Source organism: Pyrus communis, chromosome 11 (assembly GCF_041283825.1).
Source record: "Pyrus communis isolate YQ-2024b chromosome 11, ASM4128382v1, whole genome shotgun sequence".
Classification (NCBI taxonomy): Eukaryota; Viridiplantae; Streptophyta; class Magnoliopsida; order Rosales; family Rosaceae; genus Pyrus; species Pyrus communis.
The window spans coordinates 22986875-23003964 of record NC_142575.1 but is presented as its reverse complement, the minus strand read 5'-3'; the positions used below and the strand labels follow the sequence as shown (position 1 = coordinate 23003964).

The 17090-nt window shown below is 39.6% G+C and overlaps 2 protein-coding genes across 5 annotated transcripts; both read left to right on the top strand.

The window, feature by feature from the left end:
- Positions 1-6630: 6630 nt before the first annotated feature.
- On the top strand, positions 6631-9565 carry FRL1 (FRIGIDA like 1). Its single transcript, XM_068482381.2, has 3 exons — positions 6631-7742; positions 8485-8660; positions 8750-9565. The coding sequence occupies exons 1-3, from the start codon at positions 6743-6745 to the stop codon at positions 9308-9310; spliced, it is 1737 nt and encodes a 578-aa protein (XP_068338482.2). The 5' UTR covers positions 6631-6742; the 3' UTR covers positions 9311-9565.
- Positions 9566-12280: 2715 nt separating this feature from the next.
- On the top strand, positions 12281-17008 carry LOC137742508 (putative WRKY transcription factor 20). Of its 4 annotated transcripts, none has more exons than XM_068482393.2 (6): positions 12281-12838; positions 14350-14514; positions 14982-15525; positions 15620-15785; positions 15868-16026; positions 16245-17008. In XM_068482393.2, exons 1-6 carry the CDS (start codon positions 12593-12595, stop codon positions 16732-16734), a joined length of 1770 nt encoding a protein of 589 aa, XP_068338494.2. In that variant the 5' UTR covers positions 12281-12592; the 3' UTR covers positions 16735-17008. The 4 variants fall into 4 exon arrangements, with proteins under 4 accessions (XP_068338494.2, XP_088536159.1, XP_088536158.1 ...); XM_088680033.1 differs by lacking the exon at positions 12281-12838 and adding an exon at positions 13188-13211; XM_088680032.1 differs by lacking the exon at positions 12281-12838 and adding an exon at positions 13745-13879.
- The last annotated feature ends 82 nt before the right edge of the window (positions 17009-17090 follow it).

The window sequence follows — 17090 nt, the reverse complement described above, 5'->3', positions numbered from 1 at the left end:
TAATTTATTATTTATTGAATATAGTATTTTACGTTGTTTCCAATTTATTGAATATTTATTCAAATGAATTTGGTAAATTATTTATACTAAGAGAATATTTATTGAAATGACAAAAACACACCAAATAAAATTACATAAGCATACCGAATAATAAAAAACTCACTAAAAAAATTACATAAACATACTAAATAATAAAACACACCAAATAAAATTACATAAACATACCAAATAATAAAACACACCAAATAAAATAACATAAACATACCAAATTAAAAAAAAACACACTAAATGAACTTAATTATCTTCAACTTGTTTCAATGCCCACTGGTGCTCTATCAAGTCAATTTGTCGGGCATTATGCATGTCTGGCATTTGAAATGCAGTATATCGTTGAATGAGCCTTTCATTGTAACGTCTATTCCTTTGTAATGGCTCATGTTGCACGGGCTCATCGGTGGCGTCATGAGCACAATATATACGTGTTCTTGAATTGTTCATTGTGTCTGGCTCATATTCATCAACGACTTCATAATCGTACTCATCTTCCACAATTATGTTGTGAAGAATGATGCACGTCATCATTATGAATCGAAGCGACTCTACATCAAACAATCTAGCAGCACCCTTAACGATCGCCCAGCGAGCTTGGAGGATACCGAAACAACGCTTCACATCCTTCCTGCACCCCTCTTGACAGCTTGCAAAGTGTTTTTCCTTTGCACTTCGCGGACGTGGCACTGTTTTGACAAATGTTGACCACTGCGAGTAAATGCCATCAGCTAGGTAGTATGGCCCGTTGTACATACATCTGTTGACCTCATACATGACTTTTAGTGCCTTTCCTTGCAGGACATCGTTGAACACTAGGGATTGGGCAAGGACGTTGATGTCATTTTGAGCTCCCGGAACCCCGAAAAAGGCATGCCAAATCCATGTATCAAAAGATGCCACCGCCTCCAAAATGATATTTTTTGCTCCTTTTTTGTCCCCATAAACGCCTTGCCATGCACTTTGACAATTTTTTCACGTCCAGTGCATACAATCAATGCTTCCAATCATTCCAGGAAAACCAAGCATCTTAGCCTTCTTCAGAAGCCGTTCCAAGTCCATGTTTGTAGGTTTGCGGAGGTACTCAACAGTGTAGATAGATTCGATTGTTCCGCAAAACCTGATCAGGGACTCAAGAATGGTTGATTTCCCCATCCTCGTTATCTCATCCACTTGGTCTGCAGATGCTTCATATGCAAGCATCCGCAAGGCATCACTAATTTTTTGCTGAGGAAGGAGACCCATAGCACCAAAAGCATCCTTCTTTTGCACAAAGTAAGAATCATGGTTGCAAACAGCAATCATGATTTTGTTGAACAAATGTTGTTCCATTCTAAAACGACGTTAAAGTACGTATCAAGGAATGCACTATTAGGGACAAAATAATCGTCCAAGAGTTCCATACCTCGTCGTTGCTTACTTCTATCAAGGTTTCCGGAACGGCTGGTCCTGCAAATCTGAGTCACAACTTGGATGACTCGACTGGAATGTGATGCTCTGCCCATTCTTACTTCGTCATCTTTTCTTCTACGCTCTTCATCATCTTCCCTCTCATTTTTTACCACCAGGTGATTGAACATTCCTTCTGATTGGTTAAACAATTCTTCCTCTTCCTGATCGAGTTCCTACATCATCCTTGAGGAAGAAGAAGACATTGTAAGAAATAAGCAGAAACTATGAATAATGATACAGATTTTTGTGAAGAAGGAAGTAGAAACTATGAATAATGATAGAGATCTTGAGAAAATTGGTGTGAGATTTGTGAGGATGGATGGTGGATTATATGGAGGATTTAGAAAGGATTAGGTTGTAGATAATGCCACGTGACATGCAGTCATTCATTAAAAATCTGATGGAAATCTATTCTCAAAGATTGTAAATAGATTATGACACGTGGCGCGACGTGATTGGTTAATAATCTTATCAGAAATCCATCACCAATAATTGTATTTTCGGATAATGACACGTGGCATAACGAGTACGATTAAAAAATTTATCGGAAATCCATCCCTAATAATTGTTTTTTCGGATTTTATGACAAGTGGCGTAACAAAAACGATTAAAAATCTTATCCGAAATTACAAATAAAATTATTTTGTATTATTTAATAATACTTCAGATAATGACGCGTGGCGCAACGATAACGATTAAAAATCTTATTCGAAATTACAATTAAAATTATTTTGTATTATTTTATAAATAAAAAAATACTAATATTTTATTGCCTATTGCCAGGACTATTGAAGTGTAACGGTGGAGATATAAAAGGCGATTACTGCTTATTACGAGCACGTACTGTTCATAAAGTGGATTGAATAGTGAATAGTCTGGAGGTCCAACATTGGAGTTGCTTTTAGAGCAAGTCCAGCCCAGCACAATTGACTGGCACCCAGTGAAGAAAATAGCCCGGCATGCAAGGAATGAGCTCCAGCCTGCACAATTGACTGGCACCCAGCCTGCACAATTGACTGGCACCCAGCCCGTGCCAGTCAACAGCCCAGCCCAAAATGGACAGACCCAGGAGCCGGTCTGTTTCTTGGCACATGCAACACACGCGGGTGCCCAGACGAGTAGTCGACAGGCTTTGCAGGCGCTGGGGCCCGCGTGCAGGTCAACTTGCAGTCATCCGGGTGAGGGCTACGTGGCCCTCCTCAGAACCGTTGGATTTCCAATGGCTAGTTTTTGTAGGCCGTTGGATTTCCAACGGTAAAAAAATTTTTAATTTAAATTTTAAATTGGACCGTCTGATCACAGATCAACGGCCCACGTTTATTTCACCAAAAATTAAAAAAAAAAAAAAAAAAGGCCCAACGGTCAGAAATTTGACCGTTGGCCACGTGGCATCGTGTTGGCTGTTGGATTTGATTATTTTTCAAATCCAACGGTCCAGATTAATTACAACATTAAAATTTATTAAAAATTAATTAAAAAATGTCAAAAGTTTTTTAAAAAATATAGAAAATTTTTAAAAAATTAATTTTTTTTTCTATAAATACCTAACCCTCATCTTCCACCTTACACCACATTTCAATATTTTCTACACTTTCTACACTTTCTACATTTGAATATTTTGTACACTTTGAGAGAAAAAAATGATTTCGTGGAAGCTCAGTGAAGATGTTACGTTGTGTGAATGTTGGGTTCGCACTACTCATGACCCGATTACGGGTAATGAGATGGATAAGCGAGAAATGTGGAGTAAAATTACGAAATCGTTCAACGATGTACATGGAAAAGATGTACATGGAAAACATGCCAGATCTAGTCAAGGTCTTCAAGGTCGTTGGAAAAAACTCAACGCATCCTTTACTTGTTGGAAAAACGCCCTCTCTCATGCTTCTGGTAATTTGTGTAGTGGGACAAGTTTAGCGGATGAGGTAACAATATTTTTATTTATTTATATGCATTCCACCCACATCAATATTTTAATTTATTTAATTTCTTATGTAATTTTTATGTAATATGCATTCCACAATACTTATGTAATTTTTATGTAATTTTTATATAATTTTTATGCATTCCACAATTTTTATGTAATTTTTATAGACACTACAAGCACAAGCATTCTACAATGCAAAGAACCATAACAAATCATTCAACAAATGGGAATGTTGGCAAATTGTCAAAGATTGCCCTAGATACAAAATTGTGGCAACCGATCCAGAAGTTGTCATGCACGGTATGGGTCTACACAGTTCGCCAGAAGCAGACACAGCCGAACAAGAAGCCAACACATTTGAAGACACGAAGGGGATGCCTGAACAAGTGCCAGAGACCCAACCGACTCGTCAGTCCCTCAGGCCTCAAGGTAAAAAGGCATCAAAGAAAAAAGGTAGTTCTTCCAAAAATGACTACACTAAATATATGGAGGAACTTACTCGTCAAGGTGAATTGAACATGGCATGAGAAAAGACTAGAGATGAGGAAAAAGCTGCTGCCCTGGCAGCAATTATTGCAGCTACTGAGGCTCGTGATGCGGCGGCTGAGAGACAAAGAGAAATAGTTAATCGAGAGAACGAGATGATTAGAGAAGCACTTCATCGAGAGAATGAGATGCTTAGAGAAGAAAGGATGGCTCAAACATATCGTGACACTATGAACAAGTCTCTAGTAGGACTGTCTCTGAATTCAAAATATTTTTGGACATCAGAAAAAAGAGATGTCGTGCGAAGGAGGCGTGCAAGAGATGCCGAAACAAGTCAAGGGGGTTCCAGCTACAGAAATCCTAGCATCACATATCTTAACTCCACAGACTTTATTTAATTTCTTATGTAATTTCTTATTTATTTTTAGAACTTTATTTAATTTCTTATGTAATTTCTTATTTACTTTTAGAACTTTATTTAATTTCTTATGTAATTTCTTATGTAAACTTAAAACACCAAATAAAATTACATAAAACATCATTTAAACTTAAAATTACATAACCTCACCATTTAAACTTAAAAAAAAAAAAAAAAAAAGCAAACACACTAAATAAGATTACTTAAAAAACAATACACTTTATTCTTCAACCACAAGCCTTATTTTAATTATCTTCGCCTTCGTGCAATCTCCACTGATGGTCAATCAAGTCATTCTGGCGGGCTATGTGCCAGTATGGCTCTTGCAATGAAGTGTATCGTTGAACGATCAATTCATTGTAACGTCCATCCCGTTCCAACGGCTCGTGTTGCACGGGATCTTCGGTCCGGTCATGAGCATAGTAGATTTGTATTCTTGAGTTGTTCATCGAATCCAGCTCGTATTCATCGACGACATCATAATCATACTCGTCTTCAACAATCATGTTGTGGAGAATAATACACGTCATCATGATGGATCGAAGAGCCTCGACATCAAACATTCTAGCTGTAGCCCTGACAATGGCCCAACGAGCTTGCAGGATACCAAAACAACGCTCGACATCCTTCCTACACCCTTCTTGACACTTTGCGAAGTGTTTCTCTTTTTCACTCTGCGGGTGTGGCACTGTTTTGACAAATGTTGACCACCTTGGGTAAATACCATCTGCAAGGTAGTATGGTCCCTCATATTTATTACCATTAACCCAATATGTGCATCTCGGCCCACGCCCTTGTAGCAGTTCGTCAAACACTTGAGATTGGACAAGGACATTTAGGTCATTCTGAGCTCCTGGAACACCAAAAAAAGCATGCCAAATCCATGTATCAAAAGAAGCCACCGCTTCCAGAATGATGCTTTTGGCTCCTTTTCTGTCGCCATAAGCTCCTTGCCATGCACTTGGACAGTTTTTCCATGTCCAGTGCATGCAGTCGATGCTTCCAATCATGTCAGGGAAGCCTCGCATCTCACCCTTCCTCAAAAGTCTTCGCATGTCCTTTGTCGTGGGTTGCCGAAGGTACTCATTGGTGTAGAGGGCTTCAATTGCAGAGCAAAACCGCATCAGGGACTCCAGAACTGTTGTTTTTCCCATCCTTGCGATCTCATCCACTTGATCTGCAGATGCTCCATATGCAAGCATTCGCAAGGCAACTGTAATTTTTTGCTCAGGAAGAAGACCTAGAACATGAAAAGCATCCTCTTTTTGCACAAAATATGGATCATGGTTGCAAACATCACTCATGATTTTAGCGAACAAACTTCGTTGCATTCTAAAACGACGTCTAAAAACATGATCAGGGAAAACGCTGTTGGGAATAAAATAATCTTCCAAGAGATCTTTACCTCGTCTTTCCCTTCTTCTATCGATGTTTGCCGCACGTCCGAGTTTGGCTATCTGACCCATAGCTTCCATGATACGCCAGGAATGTGAGGCCCTCCGCCTTCTATGGTGATCATCCTCATCCTCCTCCATTGCGAAGGCCTCATCTCCACCTCCACCTTGGTCAAGATTGACCAATTCTTCTTGTTGTGCCAACAACCTTTTCTGCTGCTCTTGCAACTGTTTATACGCTCTTCTTAAAGAAGACATTGTAAGAACTCAAGATTTGAAAACAATAAAGAAGAATTCTGAGCTAAAAAAAATGATTGAGTTTAGTGTGAGGATGGATGTAGGGATGTAGGGTTTATATGGACAAAAAAAGAAAGAAGATGAGGTTCTGGAAAATGTCACGTGGCACTACGTGATTGGTTGAAAATCTTAGCGGAAATCTATTAAAAAAATAGTACGTTCGGATAATGACACGTGGCGTGACGATATTGGTTAAAAATCTTATCGAAATCTTGCCTAAATTATTGTAAACAGGAAGTGACACGTGGGTTGTCGGGATTGGTTGAAAATCTTAGTGGAAATCTATTCAAAAAATAGTACGTTCGGATAATGACACGTGGCGTGACGAGATTGGTTAAAAATTATATCCGAAATTATAACTATTTTTTTATTTATTATTTTATAAAAAAATTATTTAATATTTTAAATGGACTGGGTGCCAGCGCATTTTGTAGGGGTGGAGATCGTTTGTGCCAGTGCATTTTTAGACTAGGTGCCAGCACATTTTTTTTTTTGGTGGAGATGCTTTGGCCTATTATTGTTTATTGGGTCTATTACTGTTCAATTAAGTAGATAAATGAGCTCGGTAGTGGCGCAAAGTGGATAGGGAGGTGGAGTTGCTCGTAACGGTGGTCGTCCACATTCCATCCATATTTACAACAAAAAGGGTTTCTTACCGTTCCGCATTGGGAATTTTCCCAGGCGGGGGTTATTGCAACTCAATTTCGCGTTCACGAAGCAATGGCGACGACGACTGCGGAAACAATCTCAGCGGCCATGGAACTGATTAACACGAAGAAACAGAACCTAAAGAAGGCCTTCGACGAGCTCCAATCCCACTCCGCCGTCCTCTCCTCCTTCAATCTCTCTTGGTCCGACCTCGATTCCCACTTCACCTCCATCCAAAGCTCCCTCACCCAAAAGTTCCACCTCCTCCAATCCCTCCAGTCACAGTCCTCCACAAACCCTTCTTCTCCTTCATGTCAGATACCAAAAGACCCCTCTCCTTCGTCGAATTTACCGACCCAGGTAGCAAAAGACCCTTCTTCTTTGCCGTCGCTCGGGTCGACCCAGATGGCGGAAGACCCCAAATCATCGTTCCAGATGCCAAAGGACCTGCCTTGTTCGTCAATTTTGTCGACCCAGATTGGAAAAGACCCTTCTTCCTCATCAAACCCCTCGAGCCAGAACGTGGTTGAAACAGATATCAACTGTGAAGTGGATGTCGTGCCTCCTCGGCCCGAATTGGTGGCGTTCTGTGAGAGAATGGATGCAATGGGGTTGAGGAATTATATGAATGAGTCGGTGAATAACCGAAACACAATTCGGGGTGAGCTCCTGGGGGCAATTCGGTGTGCCAAGGAGCCTGCTGCCATGGTTCTGAATGCAATGGAGGGGTTCTATTGCATGAATGGGAGAAATAAGGGCGATGAGGACCAACAATTATTTGGTGTGAGGAGGAGTGCTGTGCTGTTGTTGGAAGTGTTAATGGCGATTTCACCGAATGTAGGATCGGAAGTGAGGGAGAGAGCCAAGAAGTTAGCATTGGAGTGGAAAGGGAAGTTGAGTATGGATGGCGAAAACCCGTTCGAGGCGTTGGGATTCTTGCATTTGGTTGCAGCTTATGGACTGCAGGCCGAATTCAAGATGGATGAGCTTGTTGATCATTTTGTTATAGTTGCGCGGTATAGGCAAGCTGTTGAGTTATGCCGGAAAATTGGTTTGGGGGATAAGCTTGCAGGTAAAGCTTTGTTTTTGTGGAAACATTTGTATACTAAGTGGATGTTTATTTCGTTTAGTTAGTAATCGATATCAATTCATATAGTTAGTGTCATCCAATGTTGATTGCCATACCTGACCTTTTATACATGCCACATGTCTTTTGGTTTAGTATAAAAAAGGCTTCTTTGATGTTTCAGTCACAGTATTCGTATTAGTACTAGTTTTCGTGGGAATAATGAATCCTTGAGTTGATTTTTAATCATGAACATAATGTAGTTTATGCAGCATGGTAAATAAGTTAAAAATTTTGTTTTTGGTTATCAAGACTTGTTTGATACTATCAGACAATGATTTAATTGTGGGAACCGAATCCTCTATGAGTAAACTTCAGAAAAAGAGGTGTAAGAAGTGTGAATAGATGCAGAGTGTCTGCATGGTCTCACTACTTAGTTACTAAGGCCTAATGGAAGGTTCTACACGTAAGCTGAAGGTCAATGCACTGGGGGAGAGCTAGTGATCCAGTTTTTCTCAATATGCAAACACTTCACATGTGCTAAATGTTGAGGAGGTGTGTCAATCTAAGAGAGAGCTCTATCATAAATGTACAAGCAGGGTACTGTCCCTCTGAGGCCATCTTACGCCGGGATCAGTATTTGCCTTTTTTGTTTGGCTATTTTAATTCTCTATTGCACACGTAAAGTTTTGTTTCCCTTAGGGTAGATTCTAATTTTAACTGTATAAGTTTGGTTTTGTGCAAGCAGATCTGATTCAGAAACTTGTGAGTAAGGGAAAACATCTTTTGGCTGTCAAATTCATTTCTGAATTTGGTCTGACCAATAAGTTCCCACCAGTTCCCATCTTAAAATCCTACGTCAAAGAGTCTAAAAAGCTTGCTAAGAAAGTATGCAAGGATGGAAATAACTCTCGCCAGTCAATGGTATTTTCACCATTCTCTCATATGTTAACTGATAGCTGTCAAAATCTAATTCTTCATCTGCACATACTTCATAACTTTTTTTTTTGCAGAATGAAGCCACAGCGAAAGAATCCGGCGCTTTGAAATCAGTAATCAAGGTTATTGAAGACCTCAAGCTCGAATCTGAGTATCCACCTACTTTTCTTCAAAAGCGTCTGGAGCAGCTGGAGAAGGAGAAGGCAGACAGAAAACGCAATGCTGTGGCTCCTGCTGCCAAGCCTCTGCAACTGCGGCAGCAACAGAAACAGCAGACAGCAAAGGAGCCGGCAAAGAAACTGAAGCAGCAGCTATATGGAAACAAGCGTCCTAGAATGACTGCTCCAGATGGATCTGCAGCAGTCTCAATTAATGTTAATGACACAGGTTTGTTGCGAGCCTATTCCTTGTCTGGCATTGCTCCTGCTCCTCCAGCTGCCGCTTATGCGGGTTCATCAGCTGGGCTGTATGGTTTTTCAGGAGGCCAGATGGGTTTTCCTGGGCATCCAGCCCCTACTAGTACCCACTTATCCTTGTCTGAACTGTATGTTCCGTCAGGTTATTATAACCGGCCAACTACCTATGGTGGATATGGTCCACCCCCCGAATATCATCCATCTTACTATCCTCAGTAGTGATTGCTACTCTTTGTTGACGTAGTATACTTTTGGATGGTATATGACAAATTTTTAGTTTTTTATTTCCGCAATGCTGGTGATCAGAAAAGCAAGTCTGCTTCTTTGTTTACCATGATTGTAGCACAGCAAACAAACTTGAACAAGCTTCTTGCTGTCCAGAAGATTGTCTTATCCACTAATTTTCTGGACATTTGGGAAGTAATCCGCTGAAAAGTAGTATAACTTTGTTTTAATATCATTTTTTAGCACTCATTCTTGTGGGCGTAGTCTACTTCTAGGACTTATTGATCCATTTTTCTTTCCCATAGAAAATATTTCATAAAAAGAGAACAAGATCCTCATGCTTTAACTGTTTTAGGATTTTGCTCTCTGTGTTGCTGTTTAATTAGGGCAAGCAGTACTCTGCCTTTCTCCACTGGATTTTGCTGTGCATTCCCGATCCCCTATTCTTGTCCCAGAAATAGATGAAGTTTTGTATAGAATAGGAACTTGATCTTTGATTTTGAGGTTGATCATTGTAAGCGTGCTAAAAGTAGTGTTTTTTCTTGATTACTTTTCAAAATAATGAATTTTTTTTTTCTTGAAGGTGCGTGGTTTGTCAGCATCTTCACTTCTTTGGGAACTGACACAAATTTTTTGCTCCTCTTGAATATTACATGCTGCTTAAAAGCCTTCAATCCTCTTTTGCCTTAGAGAAGGCGCTGTCTTCCATTAAAATATTATATTAGAAGGAACATGTTTGGTTTCCCAGTTTGTCATTCATCTTTGTGTGACATCTATCTTTGAATATATTTATTCTGAAAGAGCTGGGCAGAACAGAATAGAAGCTTTACGATGTTCCTCTTTTCTTACGTGTACCATTGCCATCTTGATGAAATGAGTTTCCTTTGTCAATGGCCTTGTAGCCTAATGGCATGGCGTCTCCTCCTTGTGTAAGATGGGGTTCTTCAGACTGACTCCATTAGGAGTCGTTCGCCTCTTGGATAATAAATGGGTACTAGGTGCTTATGTTTCCATAGCAGAGAAGTGGGAAGCACGGTTGGGGATTTCTCCCAGAAACATTGTTTTCTGGGACTTGATACTTTCCGCTTTATCACTCCTTGCTTGGACATTTGTGCTTTTCATTCTCTCCATGCGGTCAACTTATTGTTGTTCTGTTCTACCTGTTCTGGCATCAATCTTTTGATTCACTTTAGGCCACGTTTTGTGGTTAGGACTTGACTAGATTGAATAACGTACTAGATTCAAGTTATATTGAAGGAAGAAATGGAGGCCAACTCCCAAAGTTAAGTCAGGAGATGAATTAGTCATGAAGAAAACGTATTCCTTTCCAATCCCCCAAACTTGGACAAAATTTGAAAGTTGGCCTTTACTTCTTTTAACATGCCTTGTATCCAGTGTTTGATACAGTTCAATCATGGCTACGTTTAATCTAGTGACTTATCCAGTCCAATCATATTCACTGAACGCGGCCTTAAGCTCATATGGTTTGGACTATTGGACTTGTATAGCGTATGATTTAAGAAAGCTCTGTTTAGGGTTGGCCGGTTGCTTCATGATCTGCATTCTTCTTACTTCTTAGGGCTCTGTGTATTCTTCTTATGGTGTAAGGATGTTCTGTTGCGGCCTGTGTATTCTTTCAATTGTTTGTGTACAATCTTGTTCTAGTTAATGATTAAATCTAATTAAGTGGCGAGTTGTGTTTCATTTGGTGATTTTTTAATTCTTCAATTATGATGTCCGTTGGTAGCTCGATACAGTGATTGCTCTTGGAACGGTCAATTCATACGACGTCGCCAAAAGCGAGTCGCTGTTTCGAACAGTTTCGGAATCAGAAACGTGGTGGGAAGTGAAAACACATAACACACTGAATCAACGTTGCGGAGGCAGGGAGTTTGGAGGAGGTGGTTCGTGAAGCTCCTGCATCATTGTTGTTAATAAATAGAATTTACTCCAGTGGGTTGGAGGCTCAGCTGCACAGCTTCTGGTTCTGGATTGCTTCCTTTAAGCCTACCACTGTTCCCAACTTAAATCGATGAAGTCAGTCTGAGTACGCGGAGAGGGTTGTGTTATTCATTCGCGAAACCCTTTCTTTTTCCCGTGTCGGCTACTACAAAAGTTCTACTATTCTCTAATGTATGAATGCGAAACATCCAACGATCAAGAATCTGACGACCACAGATGTCGTTGGATATTACACGCAAGTGCATACTAGAAAATTCATCTAGTTAAATGTATGTCAAATAATTGTTGCTTGTTTAGCAGATCAAAAGAAGACTAGAGATCATTAAGCCTTGACTAATGAAGGGGGTAAATCATTATGCCATTTGTTGACGATAAAATTTTAACTTTTCTTTGGCTCCTTGCGCATAAAAAGTCATCTATCGTACTTTCAAATTACATTCTGACACGCACAAGCATTGAACCAAAAATTTATACAACGGTGGCCTAAACTATTTTCTTTTGTTGTGGAATGGAGACTTGGAGTGCACTTTTGGGGGTGGGATGAGTTAAATTTAATTAATTAAACCATTGTTAGGCTAAATATTTGTACCAAACTTCTTTTTACAAAAGATAGGCTGGGGTAGGTAAAAAGACAAAAATTGATTTACATATATTTTTTTTTTTATACAAACAATATTATACATTAAGTTATCTAAATTACATCGGAGTGATTCAAAATTGGATACAGAGAAGTGATCACATTGTTTATAACCAACTTGCCTAAATTCAAGTCGAGCAAAAAGTAACTTATGCCACTTCATTTATGCCAACTCGATGCAATCTTAAATTTGAATAATGAATTTTCTATATGCTAAGGCACTAGTGCTAGCATATGCGAAGATGTGGATTCGAATTTAAATATCAGAAGGTAATTATTATTTTCTTAACTTAATATTCATTCTGGTTAAGTTAACGGACTGCTTCTTATCAACTAATATAACCCACGTCTGCACAAAAGATCGCAATTCAGTTGAATTACACTTTTCCAATTGTTTTTTACCAAGTTCAATAAGATTTTAACCAGGAGTAACAAAATGAGAAAACGTCTCAATTGAGTTCTGAGTGGCTCAGTCCGCAGAAGAATTCAGATCCAGTGCAGCAAGTCAACCTCTCTCTCTCTCTCTCTCTCTCTCTCTCTCTGTGGCAAAAACCTTCAACACACAGAATTACCATTTTACCCTTCCTTGCTCTTCCTCTGTTCTGAACAAAAACGAACCCAGTAGTCCCTCTTCCTTTGACTCCATCACACGACACCCCAAACCCACCAGCGCTCCAATGGACGCGACCGCACTCGGCCACCCCTCCGGACCTTCCGACGGCGTCGATCAGGGTCTAACCGACTTCCAACCCGGCTCCGACCCGACCCTTTTCTCTTCTTCTGCTGCTGCTTCCAGTGGGGCCAAGTACAAGCTCATGTCCCCGGCCAAGCTTCCGATCTCGAGGTCCCCCTGCCTCACTATCCCCCACGGCCTCAGTCCGACGTCATTTCTCGAGTCCCCCGTCCTCCTCTCCAACATGAAGGTCTGCCCGCTTCCACGTCGGTTTTCCCTTTCTTTTTTTATTAAATTTATTTTTCTAGGGAGCAAAAACAAATGCTCCTTTTGAATCTTAGGCCGCGTTTGGCTGCTTAATTTCTTCTGTTTCTTTATTAATTTTTGAAGTAGTAAGGCTCTGTTCTACTGCCTGGAGAAACTGAGCATATCACTTTCCAGTGAAAAAGTTTGAATTTTGAACATTTTCTCGGCAGTTTTCTAGGTATCCAAACAACGGGTAGATAATGGAAGTGGGTTTGACGGCCTGAGATTTTACCCCGTGGTATATATGCTATAGTGGGGAATTTTGAGGACTTAAAAATTGATGTGATGTTGATGATGAGTGAGCGAAGAAGATGCGAGTGAGCAAAGAAGATGCTTTTTTCAGCACAATTCGAAAATTCCGATTACTATTTCATTTGTTTTGTTGCATTACAGATTAATTTAATCAAATGTGTTCGCTGCGAATGCTTGATTTTATTTTTATTGTGCCAATGGCAGTGAGTTTTTATATGTGCGTTCTTTGGATGGGACCCCGAGATTCTGATGCTTTGTTGCTGTTTTAGAGTAATGTAATGGTTGTACTGGCCTATTGGGGTCTTTTCTCTTTATGCCCGTATAGATTTGTTCGAAAGCAATTGTTTTCAGGAATAATGGGGCTTTCACTTACAACTCTTTGAACTTTGTTGTTGTTTATTAGCATCGACAGTGTTGTTTTCTCACATAATGATTCTTTTTCTCTTCTTTTTGCTTTGTTGGTGGGTTCTAGCCTTTCTGCTTGTATTTATTTAACGGTGGCAGTGGATGCAAGTACGACAAAAATGTTTCTATTTCTGTATGTAGCATGAGGAATAAATGCATTACTAGCAAGGGGGTATAGGGAGTCTAGAAAGTTTGTGGGTCAAGGAGGTGCGGTTAAAAGTTGTGATTGACATGAGTTTTTATAGAGGTTATGACCCTTCATGTTCTGATTGTGATTGGAGATGATATTCGTTGTTCAAAGCATATTGCAATAACTTCAGTTGTCTGGGTAATCGGTCTAAATAATTGCTCTTCCATTTTCAGTGGATTTTTTTTAAGATATGTTTATCTTCCTTACTAGTATTTGTTTCATTTGTGCCTGGTAATGGATGAGCTTGTTAGAATTATTTTGGTAGTCTATGTTGGATGGACAAATACCATATCTGTTAAGTGATGCCTATCACGATGATGCCCAAGTGATTGTCCGAGTTTCCTGTTATTGGACACATATGTAACAGCATGTCAAAGTACTGGCGAATTATTTCTATATTGAAAGGGCTTTAAATCACAGGGATAACTCATGGGGCTGCATCATTGTCAAGTTTCCTTGTTTCTTTTGTTTCATGAAGAGTCTTATTTTCTCCGCTCTAGTTCTTTTACAAGATTTTCCTTTTCTCTGCATGCCTCGTTGCTTAAAAAGTATCTGGATCTGGAATTTTGTGACATATTTCTTAATTTTTACTTTATCTGGTCTTGCAGGCAGAACCTTCCCCAACTACTGGGTCCTTTTTGAAGCCTCAAATGGTGTACGGATCTCTAAGTTCTACTACATATCCAGCAACAACAGTTTGCTCTGATTTCAATACCTCAGATGAAAGAAATTCTGGAAGCTTCGAGTTTAAGCCCCATGCTAGATCAAATATGGTACTTTCTATGAATTAGTGGTCCATTATCCTTTCATTAGTTGTATCCTTGACGGATATGTTTTACCTATGTGGGGAAGATACTGATTAAATGGTGGCCTTGATCCTAAGTTTAGCTGATTGGTCTTTGGCCTATCTTGTGCTCTAGTTTAAACTTGCAATATCAGTGGATATCTACTTGACGCTACAAAGTCTTTTAAGCTCCCATTCTGAAGATTAACGGATTTATTTAATCTCTTACCATTATTCTTTCGTTACTTTATTAGGTTTTTTCGATATTTTTTCTTAAAGATGCTTTATAAGAAACAATGTTTTCTAGGGATAAACTCTCCTTGTCAAGATGGACTGTCATATTTCTTTCTAAATTGTAGAACAATGATATATCTTGATCGAGTTTTTTTATGTATCTGCAAGTGTGCCAAAGTGGTTGTAAAATACTAATTGCCTAATGCTTTACGTTTATTCAAGGTTACTACAGATTATAACCACTATGGGAATGAGCAGCCTCTGCAAATCCAAGGTCAAGCTCAACCTCAATCACACATGTCACCACCTTTGGCTAAAAATGAGATGGCAGTCTCCTCAAATGAATTTAGTTTATCTGCACCTGTTCACACGGTCACTGCAGGAGCTAGTGCACCTGCTGAAGGTGATTTGGGTGAGTTAACACAGAGGGAACATCCAAATCCTGGGGTCCAAACATCTCAGTGTGATAACAAAGGAAATGGGCCTTCAGTAATATCTTCTGATGATGGGTATAACTGGCGAAAATATGGACAAAAGCACGTTAAAGGGTGTGAATTTCCTCGCAGTTATTACAAATGTACCCATCCTAATTGTGAAGTGAAGAAGCTATTTGAGCGTTCTCATGATGGACAGATAACAGAGATTATCTACAAGGGTACACATGATCATCCTAAGCCTCAACCTAGTCGACGATATAATACTGGTGCTATGATGCCTCCTCAAGAAGAAAGATCAGACAAGGCTTCATCTTTGACTGTTCGAGATGGTAAGCATCAGACTAATTCATGTTAGCTATTTCCCGAATAAACTAATGTTCTTCTATCATCTCTTCTAATTTTCTTTTTCTTCTCTAATGGTAGACAAACCATCCGGCATTTATGGGCAAATGTCTAGTAACAATGAGCCAAGTAGTACTTCTGAGCTATCTCCTGTCACAGGCAATGATGATAATGTAGAAGGCACAGGCTCACTGTCAAATAGGTTACCTGATGAGGTTGATGATGATGACCCGTTTTCAAAAAGGAGGTATAAATATTCAAGGAATGCTTATGTTTTCCCCTGTGTTCATTTTTTTTCTAACTAACAAGGTGTCAAATTTGTTGAGCAGGAGGACGGATGTTGGTGGCATTGATGTCACACCAATTGTTAAGCCTATCCGAGAACCACGAGTTGTTGTTCAGACTCTGAGTGAGGTTGATATATTAGATGATGGATACCGCTGGAGAAAATATGGTCAGAAAGTGGTGAGGGGAAATCCCAATCCAAGGTATGGTTTATCATCAGGGGAAGATAATTCTCACTGATTTTTATCTGTTTCAACATGTAACTTCAACATTTGTTTGGTAACTTTATGAGTGAAACCCAATCTCTCTGCTTTGGCATTTGGTGTTCTACCACCATCATCGTATCTTCCAAAGCTACCCTTGTTAACTGCAATTCTCAAATGAATTATGCAGTTTCTGAACGTTCTCACTTGTTATGCAGGAGCTATTACAAGTGCACCAATGCTGGATGCCCTGTTAGAAAACATGTGGAGAGGGCATCCCATGATCCAAAAGCAGTTATAACTACATATGAAGGGAAGCATAATCATGATGTCCCAACTGCAAAGACTAGTAGCCATGACGCTTCAGGACCAACAACTGTGAATGTCCCGTCGAGGATTAGATCAGAAGAAAGTGACACCATAAGCCTTGATCTTGGTGTTGGAACAACCTCTGGCGGCGAAAATAGATCCAACGAGCACGTGCAACTGCACTCTGAACTTGTGGAACGGCAATCTCGCACTAATTCCAATTTCAGGGTTGCTCAAAATACCCCTATTTCGACATACTATGGTGTTCTTATTGGTGGCACGAATCAGTATGGATCTAGGGAAAACCCAAGTGAATCACGCAGCATCGAGGTTCCACCTTTAAATCATTCCTCATACCCATATCCACAGAACATGGGAAGAGTGCTAACAGGTCCGTAAAATTTCTTATGATGAAGCCAACAGAAATAAGCTGCTTCTCCCCTTCTTTTGGCACATGCGAAGGTCAAAAGGGCATCTCGGTTTCAGACCGAAAAGAAAAAAGAGAAACAAAGGTATTCTTCTTATTTGTCTATTTCAAAGAAAGTGGTATTGTAATTAGGTGCCTGCTGCAAAAAGCCTTCTCTGTCCAAGTACTGTATTTGTAACATTAACTTGTCAGGAATAGTATGTACAAATATGAATGAGTCCTAATATATATTCTCCGTCTTTGACACCATGTGTTGTAATTTAAATGCTTAAAATGTTAAATGATTATAAGAAAATTTTGTTTCTTTTAGCGTTTGTGATGGAATCTT

What these genes read in the sequence shown, in the direction of transcription:
- FRL1 (XM_068482381.2), top strand. Translation starts at nt 6,743, where the DNA reads ATGGCGACGACGACTGCGGAAACAATCTCAGCGGCCATGGAACTGATT. An exon ending in TTTGGGGGATAAGCTTGCAG is followed by an intron (nt 7,743 to 8,484) that starts GTAAAGCTTTGT and finishes TTGTGCAAGCAG; the next exon opens with ATCTGATTCAGAAACTTGTG. An exon ending in ATAACTCTCGCCAGTCAATG is followed by an intron (nt 8,661 to 8,749) that starts GTATTTTCACCA and finishes TTTTTTTTGCAG; the next exon opens with AATGAAGCCACAGCGAAAGA.
- LOC137742508 (XM_068482393.2), top strand. Translation starts at nt 12,593, where the DNA reads ATGGACGCGACCGCACTCGGCCACCCCTCCGGACCTTCCGACGGCGTC. An exon ending in TCCTCCTCTCCAACATGAAG is followed by an intron (nt 12,839 to 14,349) that starts GTCTGCCCGCTT and finishes CTGGTCTTGCAG; the next exon opens with GCAGAACCTTCCCCAACTAC. An exon ending in CCCATGCTAGATCAAATATG is followed by an intron (nt 14,515 to 14,981) that starts GTACTTTCTATG and finishes CGTTTATTCAAG; the next exon opens with GTTACTACAGATTATAACCA.